This window comes from Barbus barbus (genome assembly GCF_936440315.1).
Source record: "Barbus barbus genome assembly, chromosome: 32".
Lineage (NCBI taxonomy): Eukaryota > Metazoa > Chordata > Actinopteri > Cypriniformes > Cyprinidae > Barbus > Barbus barbus.
In genome coordinates this window covers 26,615,784-26,630,939 of record NC_136760.1, presented here as the reverse complement: position 1 = coordinate 26,630,939, position 15,156 = coordinate 26,615,784, and the positions used below count along the sequence as shown (strand labels likewise).

General features: G+C 35.9%; 1 protein-coding gene across 1 annotated transcript in view; it reads right to left on the bottom strand.

The window, feature by feature from the left end:
* adam12a (ADAM metallopeptidase domain 12a) overlaps positions 1-10,727 on the bottom strand; it is a 103,287-nt gene extending 92,560 nt beyond the window's left edge. The window contains exon 1 of the mRNA XM_079388546.1: positions 10,450-10,727. Within this exon, the coding sequence (XP_079244672.1) occupies positions 10,450-10,552 (103 nt within the window). The 5' untranslated portion in view covers positions 10,553-10,727. The remainder of the gene's footprint in view (positions 1-10,449) is intronic.
* Positions 10,728-15,156: the final 4,429 nt, after the last annotated feature.

The following is a 15,156-nucleotide window of genomic DNA, read 5'->3' as shown; positions in this document are numbered from 1 at the left end:
TATTGATGTTTTATAAAATATAAGTGTCTCCTATGGCATCTCTGTTCCAACTGAAGCCTTTATCATGTCAAAACATTAAAACTCACGCATGTGCTTCAGAGCTTCTGTAAAAGTGCTACACCATGCAAAATACAAAGTGCCAGTCAATCAGAAAGAACAGAATAGAACAGATCAGAGAGAGCTGATGTCCTTCATACACGTTCCCTTTGAGCAGGTCATGTTGACGTCCCAGGGAGGGACGTAGTGAATGAGACGCCTCCTGCTGGCCGGTCAGTGTGACCTCTGTGCCCACTGATTCTGAGCATTTCTTATCAAGAACCTGTTTTGTGTGTGTGAGAGAGGGTGACTTGTACAGTGCATATGCATGTAATTTTAGCATATGCCAGCTGTTTCACATGTGTGCCGCATGCTCAGACAAGAGGCAGAGGAAGAGTAGGCCTCCGCAGACCCATTTAAATTTCACAGCTGTGCGTCCATGTCACCATGACGGATCCACAGCTGAGAGTTTCCATACTCAGATCCTAAATGGACTTCCTGGGCACTTAAAGAGACAGTTCATCCAAAAATGAAAATTCTGTCTTCATTTACTCACTGCCATGTGGTTCCAAACCTGTAGAAGTTTCTTTTTTCTGCTTAACACAAAAGAAAATATTTTGAAGAATGTTGGTAACCAAACAGTTGATGGTGGCCATAGTATAAAATATCTTCTTGATATAAATAATAATGACAGATTTATCATTTTTAGATCAATTGTGACTTTAAAGTCAACATGCAACAGTTGCATTTACTTCTAAAATATGGCGTGGAACAGGATATTTAACAAGCAAATTGAATACAAGAATGTTCATTTGAAAATTAAGCAGAAAAATCTGAAAGCAGAACACTTACTTAACTACATTAGAGGTTGACTGATACTGATTTATTTGATGGTTGATGGAGATATCTTAGAGATGACAGTGGCCAATGGCTGATATAAACCAAATAATAATCACATTAGTTAAAGAAAGTAAAAACACATGTACAAGAAATGCTTAAATTAAATGTATTTTTATTTTGCATAATATTTACTAAATTATAAATAGTTTGAAAATGATTATTAAAAAATAATTTGAAGTCGATAAAAAATAGAACTGTAAATCAACTATCAAATTTAGCAACTTTTAAATTCTGTAACCTAGTACAATTTCTTTCACAAATAAAGAAATTGTTAAAATGAATAAAATAAATTTAAAAAAAAGGAATAAAATTAAACAAACTGGTAAATCTTTGTGCAATCTGAATAATACTTTATCAAATAAACAGAAGAAATTTTACACAGCACAGAGTGATTATGACAGTGGCCAACTGAATTTAGAACAGCACGGTTTAAAAATTAACGAAATTTGTCAATTGTGCATTTGCCTTTAGTAATAATAGAGAATCAAATGCTGTAACGCTTTTTTGTATAACTTTTACTCTCCTTGCTTCTCCTTGTTCCGTCTAATTATTTACTAGTTAAACAGAGCCAGTAAACTAATGGAGATTGGCATTCTCTGCGCTGTCAAAATACAAGTCCCAAGAAACAAACAAACCCCTTATTGGCGCATGCCGATAAGGATAAAAAATGGGCGATAATATAAAATGTTAGCCGATATATCGGCCTTGAATTCATATATCGGTTGATCACTAAACTTCATACCTTCGGAAATCTACTGACTGCTGACTATCTACGCGTAGAAGAATTTATCAGGGGTTTTGGCAGGAGGTCCAGTGGGCTTGCTGGACATCTGAGAGAGCAAGAGCCACCAGCGCTTGGCACACGGATCCAGCAGCATATGCCCATTGAGAGGAGCCAGAACCACACAGAGAACCTCACGTGACCTTTAGATCAGGCCAGGTCACATGGTCAGCTCTGCTGCTCAAACACATCATGACATCATCTCTACAAAATCAGCACCATCCATTTGTTTTTTTTTAAATGCATACAGAACCCATATGCCAAGCACTGATGTCTGTTGCTGTTCTCGGCTTTTCAACAGATATCGTGAGGCCCTAAGAGACTGTAGATTTTACATGCATTTAATATCTGCTGCTTTTAGGAGTGCACTAGCATATTAGCCTAAAACACTTGGAATAAAAGCCAGAAAATGTGATTTCAGGGGCTTTATAGTACATTACTTTGTCCTGCTGTGCAACTGTTCTAGTAAAGATGTTGAAGGCCACACATGAAGGATTGGTCACGCACTGGATAAAGCTCACTTTCACAGTTCGTGATGGATCACCTGCACCGGCTCCACGGTCACACCTGTGTACGCCGTAAGATGCACTCGTGTATGAAGACCCCCTGAGACCACCTAAACCTCAGCATCACAGAACCCAATGATCCGTGATTCCAGACACATCCTCACGGACGGCTCGAGGAAGCCAGGGGAAATGAGCCATGCCGAAGGCCGAAGGCTCAGCTCAGGTATGTGATGTGGCAGATGAGACCAATCCTCCAAAATGTAGCAGACGTCGTATAAGGGCGTTTAATCCCACAGAGGGTCTCTAATGAAGGGTGAACACGCACAAACTACATGATTCATCACATCACAGGCCTCCACTCCCCACATCAAGGACACCACATCTACATCTTGAAACTTAAACCAGAAAAATCTGGAATGAAATGCAATTATTTCCATCCAGTTTGACTGAGTGAGATGCAACTTAATGTTTATTCCATCACTGGCAGTTGTTGAGTTTAAATCGCAGGGGAGCATTTAATGGAGCCAAATGGACACTTATTGGCTACTAAAGGTCAGTGTGATCTGAAGAGTCTTCACACCTTTAAGGAAATCTTTTAATGACGTGTTAATGGTGCTGTAAAAAAGGGGGTTCAAAGTAGGGTTCAGAGACTCGTGAAAAATTTCTGTGAAAAAAGTAGTAAAACTTGTCTAAATTTACCAAATTTGACACTGTGTAGTCCATTCTATTTTTACATGTTTTACATTCTGTTTTAAATGTGAAATAATAATAATAATAAATATTATTTAAAAAATTATTTTGCCCTACATTGTCATATGTGACCCTGGACCACAAAACCAGTCTTAAGTCGCTGGAGTATATTTGTAGCAATAGCCAAAAATACATTGTTTGGGTCAAAATTATCTATTTTTCTTTTATGCCAAAAATCATTAGGATATTAAGTAAAGATCATGTTCCATGAAGATATTTTGTAAATTTCCTACCATAAATATATTAAAACTTATTTTTTGATTAGTAATATGCATTGCTAAAAACTTCATTTGGACAACTTTAAAAAGTTTTTGCTCAATTTTCTTCAGTATTTTTATTTTTTTGCACATTTTTTGGGTCACATATGACAATGTAGTCAAACAATTTGTTTTTATGAATGAAATAAATAGTATAATTTAAATTCTATAGCCTAGTTGTGCTATATAATTATTTTTATTTATACTACTAACATTTTTAAATAAATATTTGAGCTTTTATTTTACACTACAATAATATTTTTGAATATTTAGGTTTAATAATCACAATAAAAAACACTAATAAATATTTTTTTTACAGAAGATGACACTGATTGTTCTATAAGAAGGATACGAAGATCAAAAGAGATCAATTCAAAAGTCAAACCCTATTTTTATATTTAAAATAATTTGCTTTGATGATTCATGGAATAAATTCATGGAATAAATCAAATTATGTTGATGATTCAACAGAATAAGATCTGTTATGATTTCATGTTGACTCTCCACTTACAAGTGGAAAAAATGACTTTTACTTCTCAGAAATGTGAATTTATAATGCTTCTTTGAAATACACCACCTTGAACATTTAGAATTAAAACCAAGAGCCAGTTCAAAAATATGCATAATTACTTCATGAAAGATCCCACAGAAGCGTCACTGAGGCTCAAACAGACTTTTAGGCAGAAAGTCAAATTCTCATCCATTTTCTCCACGAATAAAGTGTTTTATTTTTTTTTTTATCAGTAATGTATAAACCTACCATGAGTTTGCTTGTTGATGATATGCTTATGTAGAAGCTACAAATCAATGTGATTTAATCTTCATTTCTACAAAAACATGCTTAATTGTCAAATTCCTCAGCAGAAACTAAATCCTGTAATCCTAAAATCCACAATCCCAAATTACTTATATATTAGAATACGTTACTGTTTTAATCTTATAATCAATGACATAACATCAATATTCATCCATTTCTAATTCATTTGTCAATCAGTCAATGACATTCCTGTAGCTCAATCGTGGTACTAGCAACAAAAAGGGCATGGGTTTGATTCCCAAGTAATGCATGAACTTATTAAATATAAACAATGAGTGCAAATTGTACATTCCCCCAATATGCAAACAGTTGTGTCTTTTTTCCCCATTTTCCCCCCTTTTTTAATTGTCCTTCGTTTCCCATTTGTTCCAAATAGGTTTAAACTTCAAATTGAAGTATGAGCATTTACACTTATTCATTTAGCAGCTGAAATATGGTGATTCATCTCAGAGCTGGCTTGCTTTAAGTCTTTGAATTCCCTGTGGAGAAAATGAACGAGAAAAGCAGGGCTGTTGAAGCGGTGGGCGGCCGCTGTTGAGCTTTATTGAGAACATAATCTCATCTGCCCTTCATATTGAGAGGGTGAAAGGTTCTGGATGGGGTCAGTTGAGTTTAAACGTTTGACCGCTCTCTTTCTCTCTCATGCGTGCAGACGTCTTCTGCAGTGTTTAACCTACATGTGTGCGACTGTCTGTCACTGCGCAGAATCTGTCTCTCTCTTCTCCTCTCCGTCTGTCTTTCATTAACCCCCCACGCCCTCAACGCTCTGTTTTTTCCAGGGTGTCTCTTGCTTTCTCTCTCTCAACAGACCAGTGGCATATGAACAGCTGCCGGTTCGCCTGAAACTCTCTCTGGCCATCATGCATTCGGCAGCAGATACTCAATCCCATTCAGCTGTTTTCAGCTCTGCATGATCCATTTCTGGCAGAGCGGATGAGCGCTTGCTCTCTCGGACCGTTAACGTACTGTACGCCTGAAACTGTCTTTTGATAACAGAACACGAGGGGAAAGAACAAATGCTAAAATGACTCAGAATGCATTTTGTCACTGTATTGCGACAAATATGATTAAACAGAGAGAAAGTGGATGGAATGGAAAGTGAATGAAAAATCTAAGCTTAGAAACACAAAAACTTCTGTTCTAAAGGTTTGACATGCCATACACTCTTAAAGGAACAGACTCTCAACTTATTTTTGTAGGGCATTCTCAACTTTTTGTTGCATAAACTTAAAACAACAAGTTGAGAAAACTTAAAAATCTGCTGAAGCTGGTTGCCTTAAAATTTTAAGTTGGCTCAACTTTTTTTTCTTTAACAGTGTAGTCTTTAAAAATCACATGATCCTTCAGAAATCATTCTGATTTGCTGCTCATGATGCATTTCTGATTATCAATGTTGAAAACAGTTGTGCTGGTTCATATGTTTGTGGAAACATATTTTCAGGATTCTTTGATGAATTCAAAAGTTCAAAATAACAATATATTTGAAATAGAAATCTTTTTTAACAATATGAATATCTTTACTGTCGCTTTTCCTTCAATAAAAAAGTCTTACTGACCCCAATTTTTGATATTCAGTGAGAAATAAGGGATTTATAACAATCTATTTCACATCAGAATGGAACCAAACTGGAGAGAAAATTTGCTAAAAAATTGTCTAAACAGTTATTTATCACCCAAGGGGCCATAACAATCAGTGAATGCAGAAAAACTGAAAATTGACAAACATGAGTATCATTCACTAACTGATATGCACTAGCCTCTCTGCGAAGAAAAATATGCACTGATGAATCATACACAACAATGTGCATAAAGGAAGCAAAAAGGGTCAATTTAGATTTTCTGTTAACTTTAATAATGCAAAACAACAGATGCTTCTGAACGGCATCTCTGCGACCCTCACGCATTTAACAACTGATCGTACCCATAAACCCAACAATCTCTGCAGACGCCTGCTCATAAAACCACGCCATTAAAGATTTCCAGTCATTTTCCGCCTCCAGCAACCTTTATGCAGGACCACATGCTGGACTCTGAAAACAGGCACATGGATGGATTCGGCCCTCGTGAGACCACGGGGAGGCACCTGTTCTGATAAACTCACTCATTAGCCTTTAACGATGGCAACCAGGTAACCACTTCCTGTCACCGACGTGGCGTGTTTCACACCAGGGGGGAATTGTGGGAAGATGAGTTGCTGTGTTTCTTCTCCAGAGGAAGTAAGTGCGTCAAAATCTTAAAGGTACAGTTCATGCAAAAAAAAAAAAATGTTGTCCATGCAATGAATGTGTATGTAAAAAAGCATCATAGACATAGATTATAGGCTACAACTTGTGAACAATATTTCAAGATGTTTGAAGTCATGCGCTATTGGTTTTTACCTGTAATGTGACCAATTAAAACATGACACATTTAAAATTGTCATTGAGAATGTGATTTCAGAGCTACAAGGAAGACTGTCAGTGAATAACGACTCAAATTTTGGTCTTTTCCTTCTAAATCATTCCACTTCAGAAGACTTAGTGCTTGGAATATTTTCATTAAGAAGTTTAAAGATTGTTCAATGTTTTTGAAAGTTAGGCTCACCAAGGCTGCATTGATTTGATCAAAAATACAGTAAAAATGGCAAAAATGTGAAATATTTTTACAATTTAAAAGTGTATTAAAAAGTAATTTATTCCTGTGACCAAAGCTGAATTTTCAGCATCATTACGCCACTCTTCAGTGTCACATGATCCTTCAGAATTCATTCTAACATGCTGATTTGTTGCTGAAGAAACATTTATTATTATTATCAATCAATGTTGAAACAGTTGTACTGTTGAATATATTTGTGGAAACCATGATTTTCAGCATTCTTTGATTAACTGAAAATTCAAGAGAACAGCATTTATTGGAAATCTATTGTAATATGTCTTTACTGTTGCTTGTGATCAATTTAATGCATTCTTGCTGAATAAAAGTATACATTTCATTAAAAAAATCCTACCACCTTTTAAAGGTAGTGCACAAAATATTGGGCTATTTCTATAATATTTCTCTCATATTTGAGCTTGACAACCCATTATAAAAAAATAAGAGCACTCTGTACATTTTGCAAAACATTTGCTTTTGTGTTCCACAGAAGAAAGAAAACCAGGCACATTTGTAATGACAAGGGTGAGCAAATGATGAGAGTTTTCATCTTCCGCTGAACTCTAACTTCAAACGTGCCAACACATTCACAGAAGTGGCAGTGAACTCTGGTTTTCCCACACGCTGCGTCTGGAGGGAGCGGGATCGTTTGTAGCAGACTCAGGGACAGTGTTCATTCTCAGTAGTCGACATCCTCTCTCTAACACATGTTGGGGATCGGCACGGCTTTGATCGCGTGTCTCAGTAACCTTGTTGTCACATCAACGGTTTCTGGTTTTACACCCCACTGTGACGGGCTCGTCTCTCTTCCTCGTGTCTTCCTCTCTGTTCTTTCTCTTGACTTCCACCTCACATCTTTCCAGACTCATCTTACTGGGTTCCTCTGCCCTTCCTTGTCTATGTCTCCCTTTAATGACTCACAAATGACTACGAGACTGTTCCTTTTAAAGGGATAGTTCAGCCTGAAATGAAAACTCTGTCATCATTTACTCACCCTCAAGTAGTTCCAAACCTGAATAAATGTCTTTGTTCTGCTGAACACAAAGGAAGATATTCTGAAGAATGTGTGAAACAGAGCAGTTCTGGGGCACCATTGACTTCCATAGTATTTTTTTTTCCTACTATGAAAGTCAATGGTGCCCCAAAACAGCCTGGTTACAAACTTTCTTCAAAATATCTTCCTTTGTGTTCGGCAGAACAAAGACATTCATACAGCTTTGGAACTACTAGAGGTACTAGAGTAAATGATGACAGAATTTTCATTTCAGGCTAAACTATCCTTTTAACGAATAAAACAAAAATAGAATCATTCTGGAGATCAAGAATTATTGATCTAAATAGATTGGCGTGGTTCTTAAACTTACTTTTTAAATATAAACTAAAAACAAATTTGCTGTAGACACAATGCTCATTTTTATAACGTAAACAACAAAAGTTTTGCAACCAATAACAGTTTTGTTTAATATAAAAGAACTGTTGAGGAAACAGAATCATTAAAGGAACAGTTCAATGCTGAAATCGTTCTCACCCTCAGGCAATCCATGATGCAGAGGAGTTTGTTTCTTCATCAGATTTGGAGAAATGTAGCATTACATCACTTGCTCAGCAATGGGTCCTCTGCAGTGAATGGGTGCCGTTCACTTCTCAATAATCCCCAAGTAATCCACACCACTCCAGTCCATCAATTAACATCTTGTGAATTGAAAAGCTGTGTGTTTGTAATAAACAATGCATTGCTAAGACTTTTAAACTTTAAACTATCAATTCTTGCTAAAATATGAGTCCATAATCCTGAAAAGGTCCATCTCCTGTTGTCCACTTACATCAAAATCCACCCACATATCTGTTTAGAGCTGTTCTGGCTTGTGAACGGTGTTTGATCTGTACAGATTTCTCTCCTGATTCAGATGAGGTGACTTTTTCACTGAAGGAAGTGTTATTATGGACTTGTACTTTACCCAGAAACAATGGTTTAAAGTTAAAACACGTCACTGATGGATTTGTTTCTTAACACACAGCTTTTCACTTCACAAGATGTTAACTGATGGACTGGAGTGGTGTGGAATATTGTGATGTTTTTATCAGCTGTTTGTCTCATTCTGACGGCACCCATTCACTGCAGAGAATCAATTGGTGAGCAAGTGATGTAATGCTACATTTCTCCAGTGTTAACAAATTATACTGTAAACTATGATGGTTATATGAAGCTCCACATCTCCTCCTCCCTCCAGCACACCTGTTTTGTATAAGTGCTCTGATTTAATGAGAGTATCTGTGGCTGATCAAGCACCATGTCACTGTAATGCTGTGTCATTTATGAAATCTGCCAGAGTTGCATGCAGCGTGTTTGTTTCATTAGCGCTCGCAACATATAATCACCGTGACTGCGTCCACCAAACCCGCACGGAGTCGCATTTCATATCACTTACCGGGTCCATGATGAATGAGCTTTTAACTATTAATGATCGTCGACATGCAATTAACTCGGCAGAGCACACAATAACAATCATCACTCGCACACAAATACATTTAGCATCAGGAGGCGAAGACAGACTGATTGTATTCTGTGTTAATTAAGAGCACTTTATCAATGATGATGTGTTCAGAGAGAGAGAAAGAAAGAAAGAAAGAAAGAAAGAAAGAAAGAAAGAAAGAAAGAAAGAAAGAAAGAAAGAAAGAAAAGCCTCAATTGTTCAGGTTTAGTCTCCTTAGACTAGTCAACCCAAACTCTACATGGATGAATACCACAAAAACAAACCCAGGTCATATCTTATCCCCAAAGTTAGAGAAAAAACTATCTTTGCACAAGGAATTTTGCATTATGGCATTCATTTTTATAACAGTTAAGCATATATACCCCAACAATTCTCATTACTGTAATGCATCTGGGCATTTTGAGATTTTTTAATGCATATTTTTAATGGCATTATTTTCATGGATATTATCATTAGATCATCATTACTGCAATTTTATACAATATTGCACAAAGTATGCTGTAATGATTTTTATAAAAGAAATATTGTAAATTAAAGTACAAAAATAGTAACACAATGTTTTCAATTAAAAAATGCATATACTATTATTACATCAGAGAATGTAGGAGGGAAATGTACATAAAAGTAAATAAATCTTAACCTAAATTTTCTTGGGTTTCTAAATCAATCGATCAAATCCTATTTTTCCAAAACAGCTTCATTTTCCTGCATTAATCAGTTACTCAATCAATCAATCAATCAATCAAATTGTCATTGGTCAAATAAATAAATAAATAAATAATCATTATAATCAAATCACAGTGATCATCTCATCACCAAATAGTGTATTGACAAGCCGCAAATTATGACACTAAAAACCATGTTAATGCCTCTATCAATAAAGCACAAACATCTCCCAAAGAAGCTGTTTTGAGCATGTTCTTCATACAAACTGTCCGATATGCATTAGTTGTGCTGCTCTGAGAATAAGAGACTCAGACTGTTCCTAAACACAAACTGTCATGTTTTATGACAAGTAACCTAAATGCAAGCTACTTCATCTAAATGACCTGTCAAAATCAAAAGATTTGTGATTTGTGTTCAAGGCTAATTTAAGGGTCATATCAGGTAAAGCCCCTGTTCTAAATAAACAACTGTGCAGTTTGACTTTTGCGCGCCCGTGATGCCCCAAAATGCTGTTTGACTGAGCAAGCAGCATATTAGTTTTTGAGCCGCAGCCACATAGTCATGTGAAAGTTGTAAGTGCAGAAAACAGTTGTAGTAAATGTGCTCTTACCGGCTGTAAACATGCTCCCGGCGCAGCAGACAGTCAGCACGGACACAACATGCGCGCAGACCGCGGGCAGGATCGCACGCCTCGGGCTGTACCGGGTGGACATGGTGCCCCACCAGAGATCCACACCGACTATCCACGCGGATCAGGGCTGAGCGACCATAATATAGAGCAGGACAGACGGACAGCAGCTGAGGACTTCCGACACTTCCTGAAATGTGAGAGACTCTCAGAGCGCGCCACACATCAGCTTTCCATGAGCGCACGAGCCATATGAACTCAAGCGCGCGCGCGCGCTGCAGTCTTGACACCTCTGATTTTGGATGAGAAAACACCAGACACGGCGCCGACGGCGGTAACAGTTTACAACAACATTAATTAACATTTGCTAACAAATAGTATGTGACCCTGGAGCACAAAACCAGTCATAAGCAGCATGGGTATATTTGTAGCAATAGCCAAATATACAGTGTATGGGTCAAAATGATCGATTTTTCTTTTATGCCAAAAATCATTAGGATATTAAGTAAAGATTATGCTCTTTGAAGATATTTAGTAAATTCCCTACCGTAAACATATCAACACTTAATTTTTGATTAGTAGTAATATTACATTTATTTCTATCATAACTAGATTTTATAATTAATGGGTATGACAATGTTAATGCATTTAGTGTTGGTGGAATAGATATGCTGCTGCTATTGCATTATACTGCAATGGTTGTAGATTATTGCTGCTGCTGCAAGCAGATACAGCAACTTGCTACTGCCAATGTATATGGTGATACAGTGCTGTCAGTATTTAAGGGATACTGGCACTGCTGCCGAACATATAGCATATACAATAAGCCATAGCAGATCTTCAGGTGGAGCTGGGGAAGGTGGAGGGTTTCAGAGGAACTCTGACAGTGCGCCACAACATACTCAGGTGAATGCTAACCATCCATTTAAATGTAAAGCAGTAAGCTCATTGGCTGCATATGCAACATGAACCAATCAGATTGTGTCAATTTATTTAACGCTGTGAATATCATCAGTTACATTAAGAATCCATCAGTCTGTGCCATCTAGAGTTTTATGAAAGAACTTGGCATTTTTTATTTTTTTAAGTAGTACAGTTAGACTATATGAATTTGTGTTCCATGACATTTCTGTTTATTATAATGTTCATTAATTGACCTTTAAGCATTATATAATTTTATTATAAAGATATTTTAAATGAAAGATATTGTGAAGTGTTTTCCAAATTACCTGAAGATAACAAATGTATGTGGTGAGATTTATGACTCTGGTAAACATTATATCTTCTATGGAAAATACATTTAAAGAGCGAGTTGAAAGGGCAACAAACCACATATTGATCCGTTTGATCCAGTGGAAGTCATTTTCATTAAAAGCTTATAATTAATTGAAATGGTCATTATACTGTCTAAACCCATAATTAGAATATCATAAAATATACCAATTGTTAGATATCAGAAATTCATTGAACCAAATGATTCCAATGACTGTTTTGTGGCTTTTGGTGGCACCTCGCCCCTCCACCAATAGCTGTGGTTACCTGTTTTAAGTCTTGTGGTTGACCACTTGTCCCCTCTCAAGATATCAGTAAAGAAGTAAATTATTAATGCAAATGGTCTACTCTGTTTATACCACAGTTAGCATTGAGTCTTCATGTCCAGTGCATGCATACTGCACTGAGATTTACTGCAGCACAAGAGCAATAATGCAGGTGTGAAATCACCTCACATCCATGATGAACCTGTGCATTATTTAAAAGCTGAAACAAATAAAGAACACGAAAGGAAGCTCAGACTGCACAGGCTGGAGAGATCCGAGGACAATAACAACAGCGTTTGGTTTGTAGCCACATGAGTGAAACCTCATTTCGAAAGAGCAAATACTGTGATTTCATCATTCTGTTCTTGCATTGCCCCGATTTCTAAAGAGTAGACAGGAATGGATCCAACTTCAAGAGACAGCAGAAATCAATTTGAAACATGTCTTCGTCTCAAAGACTGTCCCGTAGCTGGAGAAAAGAAACAGACTTTAACATTGAACCTCCATTTAGACAGCGATTGGCTTTAAAGAATGATTTAATTAAGTCTTTATGCATGAATGAGTGTCAGAGTGAAAGAATAAGTCAGAATAGTGATATTAATTAATGTATGTCACTGTCCACCAGGATTATTTTCAGGAATTGTTCATGGGTCACTCTGAACAGGAGCATTTCACATTTCAAAAAGGTTATTTAAAAGGATTTTAATGGATTTCTTCATTGTCGAAAAAAGACTAAATGAATTGCTATAATTATCAATAAAATATTAATAAATTGCAATAATTATCAAAAATATGAGAGAAAAAAATCATACATACATATATACCAGTGTTATTTTAGTATAATTTAAATATTAGTTTTTGTTAAAATTTTGAATATTTTTTTTGTTTGTTTTCAATTGTAGTTTTCGCATTTTTCATCATTTTTATTATTTTGTTGTGTTTTTGTCATTTTTATTAGTTTTTTTATTGTGTCCATATAGTTTTTAATTTTTCTTCAGTTTTAGTTATTTTAGTATAAGTTAAACTAAATGAAAATGAGAAATGTTTCACTGGCAACATAGTTAAATTATTTTATTGAACTAGATTAAATAAAATAATTTGTTTTACATATTTCACTTAAGGTTTACGTTATTTTAGAAATAAAAAAGTAAACAAAAATAATTCATATAATATTTAACTGTAATAACAACAACAACAGCAAAAAATAGTGTATACATATATATAGCATTGTTTTAAATAATGCAATGACTGATCGATTTTACAAAACAGTCATGATAACAGGGTTAAAAAATAATAACAAAAGCATCAAATAAATTATACAAATTAACACAAAGTTTTAGATTTTCAGGTATTTTGGGAAATGCCTGTAACAGCCCATAGTAAAAATCCTCCAAGTCACTACTTACTCATATGTTAATGAGGAACACAAAAGGTCCCATTTGCTAGAATGGCCCTCATGGGCCCCAAACTCTTTGATGACGTAATTCAGAGGCCTGGGATTGTCCCGTCCCATCCCGGGGTCAATGCACCAGCTGTCTTCAGGTGTGAAACAGACTCCAGACGAGCTCCTATGATAAAGGGTCAGTGTTCACCATATACATGTCCAATAAACTTCACTGCATGCTTTCACCTGTGCCATCCATTCACTGCGGCGTGAAAAAAAACAAGAAATGCTTTATGATCGATTACCTGTGTCTCCATTTCACCTGATGAAGGAATCCTTCAGTTCTGCTATTGAAGAAGGGGTCTCCAGGTACGGACCTCAGCAGGGGTGATCGGGTCCAAACTATCAGAACAGACTTTACAGACTCAGACAACAGGGTTTCTAGTTTCAAGAATGCCTTTGAAAGATCCTATTGCTCATTCAGCATGTCATTTTTAAAAGTTTGTAAAACCCTTTTGTATCTAAGGAACCACAATGATTCTCAGAGAAAAGGCGATTTATGGGTTTATGCGGTTCGCTCTGATTCTAGGTCAGTATTTTTGCTGTAATAATCAACATCCCGCTATGATTCATCAGGACTCTTCATCCGAGGCCAGAAGTTTCTCAAGAGCAATATTCATCCATCCATCCAGCCGAAATGTATTAGATTTCCTGTTATTTAGGACTGTGCTTTTAGGATTCTGTCATTTTTATTAGCATCAAACTCAAAGCCCAGAATACTGAGAAAAGCCCTCTTGCAAAAACACATCAATATTCGCCATGACATTAGGAAAAGACTCTAAATGTAGTTGGCCTCCAGGACAAAATCTGCTCTGAGATTTGTGTTAAAGGTTTAACAGGAAAATAAGAAGGCATAAAACACGATTTTTAATTTTTTTGAAGCACAAAGCTGAATTGTCAACACTGGCATGTAAATGGAGACTCTTGGGGGCTGTTCGAGAAGGAAACGTTCTTGCATTTTGTCTGCTCTGTTTTCTGTACCCATACATCAGATGGATCTCTTTGGCCATTGCATTGCATTGCATCTTATGAATTAGGGAATGCATATATAACCTGTGAAACGTTTTGATTTAAAAAAGTTCAATAAAATCAAATAAAAATAACTTAACTTGATGTACTAAAATAACTACAACTGAAATTAAAATGAATACATAGTCATATTAAAAACTAATAATGTCAAAACGGTAAAAATTACTAAAGCATTACATAAAATGAAAATGAATATTATAGTAAAAACTGCAAAATACCACTGGCGTGAATGTTTGCTTTTTAATATGCCGAGTCAAGTTAAAAAGGGTTTCCCAAAATGTAGGGATTTTTGAGTTTATGCAAAGTTAATAATTGTTCCTTAAAAAAGTCTAACTAAAACAGATACTAAAAAAAGATTAAATATTTTAGGCTATTTGTTTAGTTATCTGTCAGTCATTAGAGAACTGTGTTGTTAAATTATTAAAATATCCGGGGGACTTCAAGCAATTATAGATTTACTATTTATAATATATATAATGTATAATATTTTAGATCAAACAGGTTCAGTTTACAAATAAAGTTTGTGAATTCCAGGCATAAAACATCAAAAAAAAATCTGTAAAGCCAGCATATGTCATATTACCTGAAGAGCATCTTCTAAAATACTAGCGCACCCTTGAGTAACCTGTAAATGCAAATAGAACATAAACAGACAGTTGTATTGTAGCCTAGCAAAGA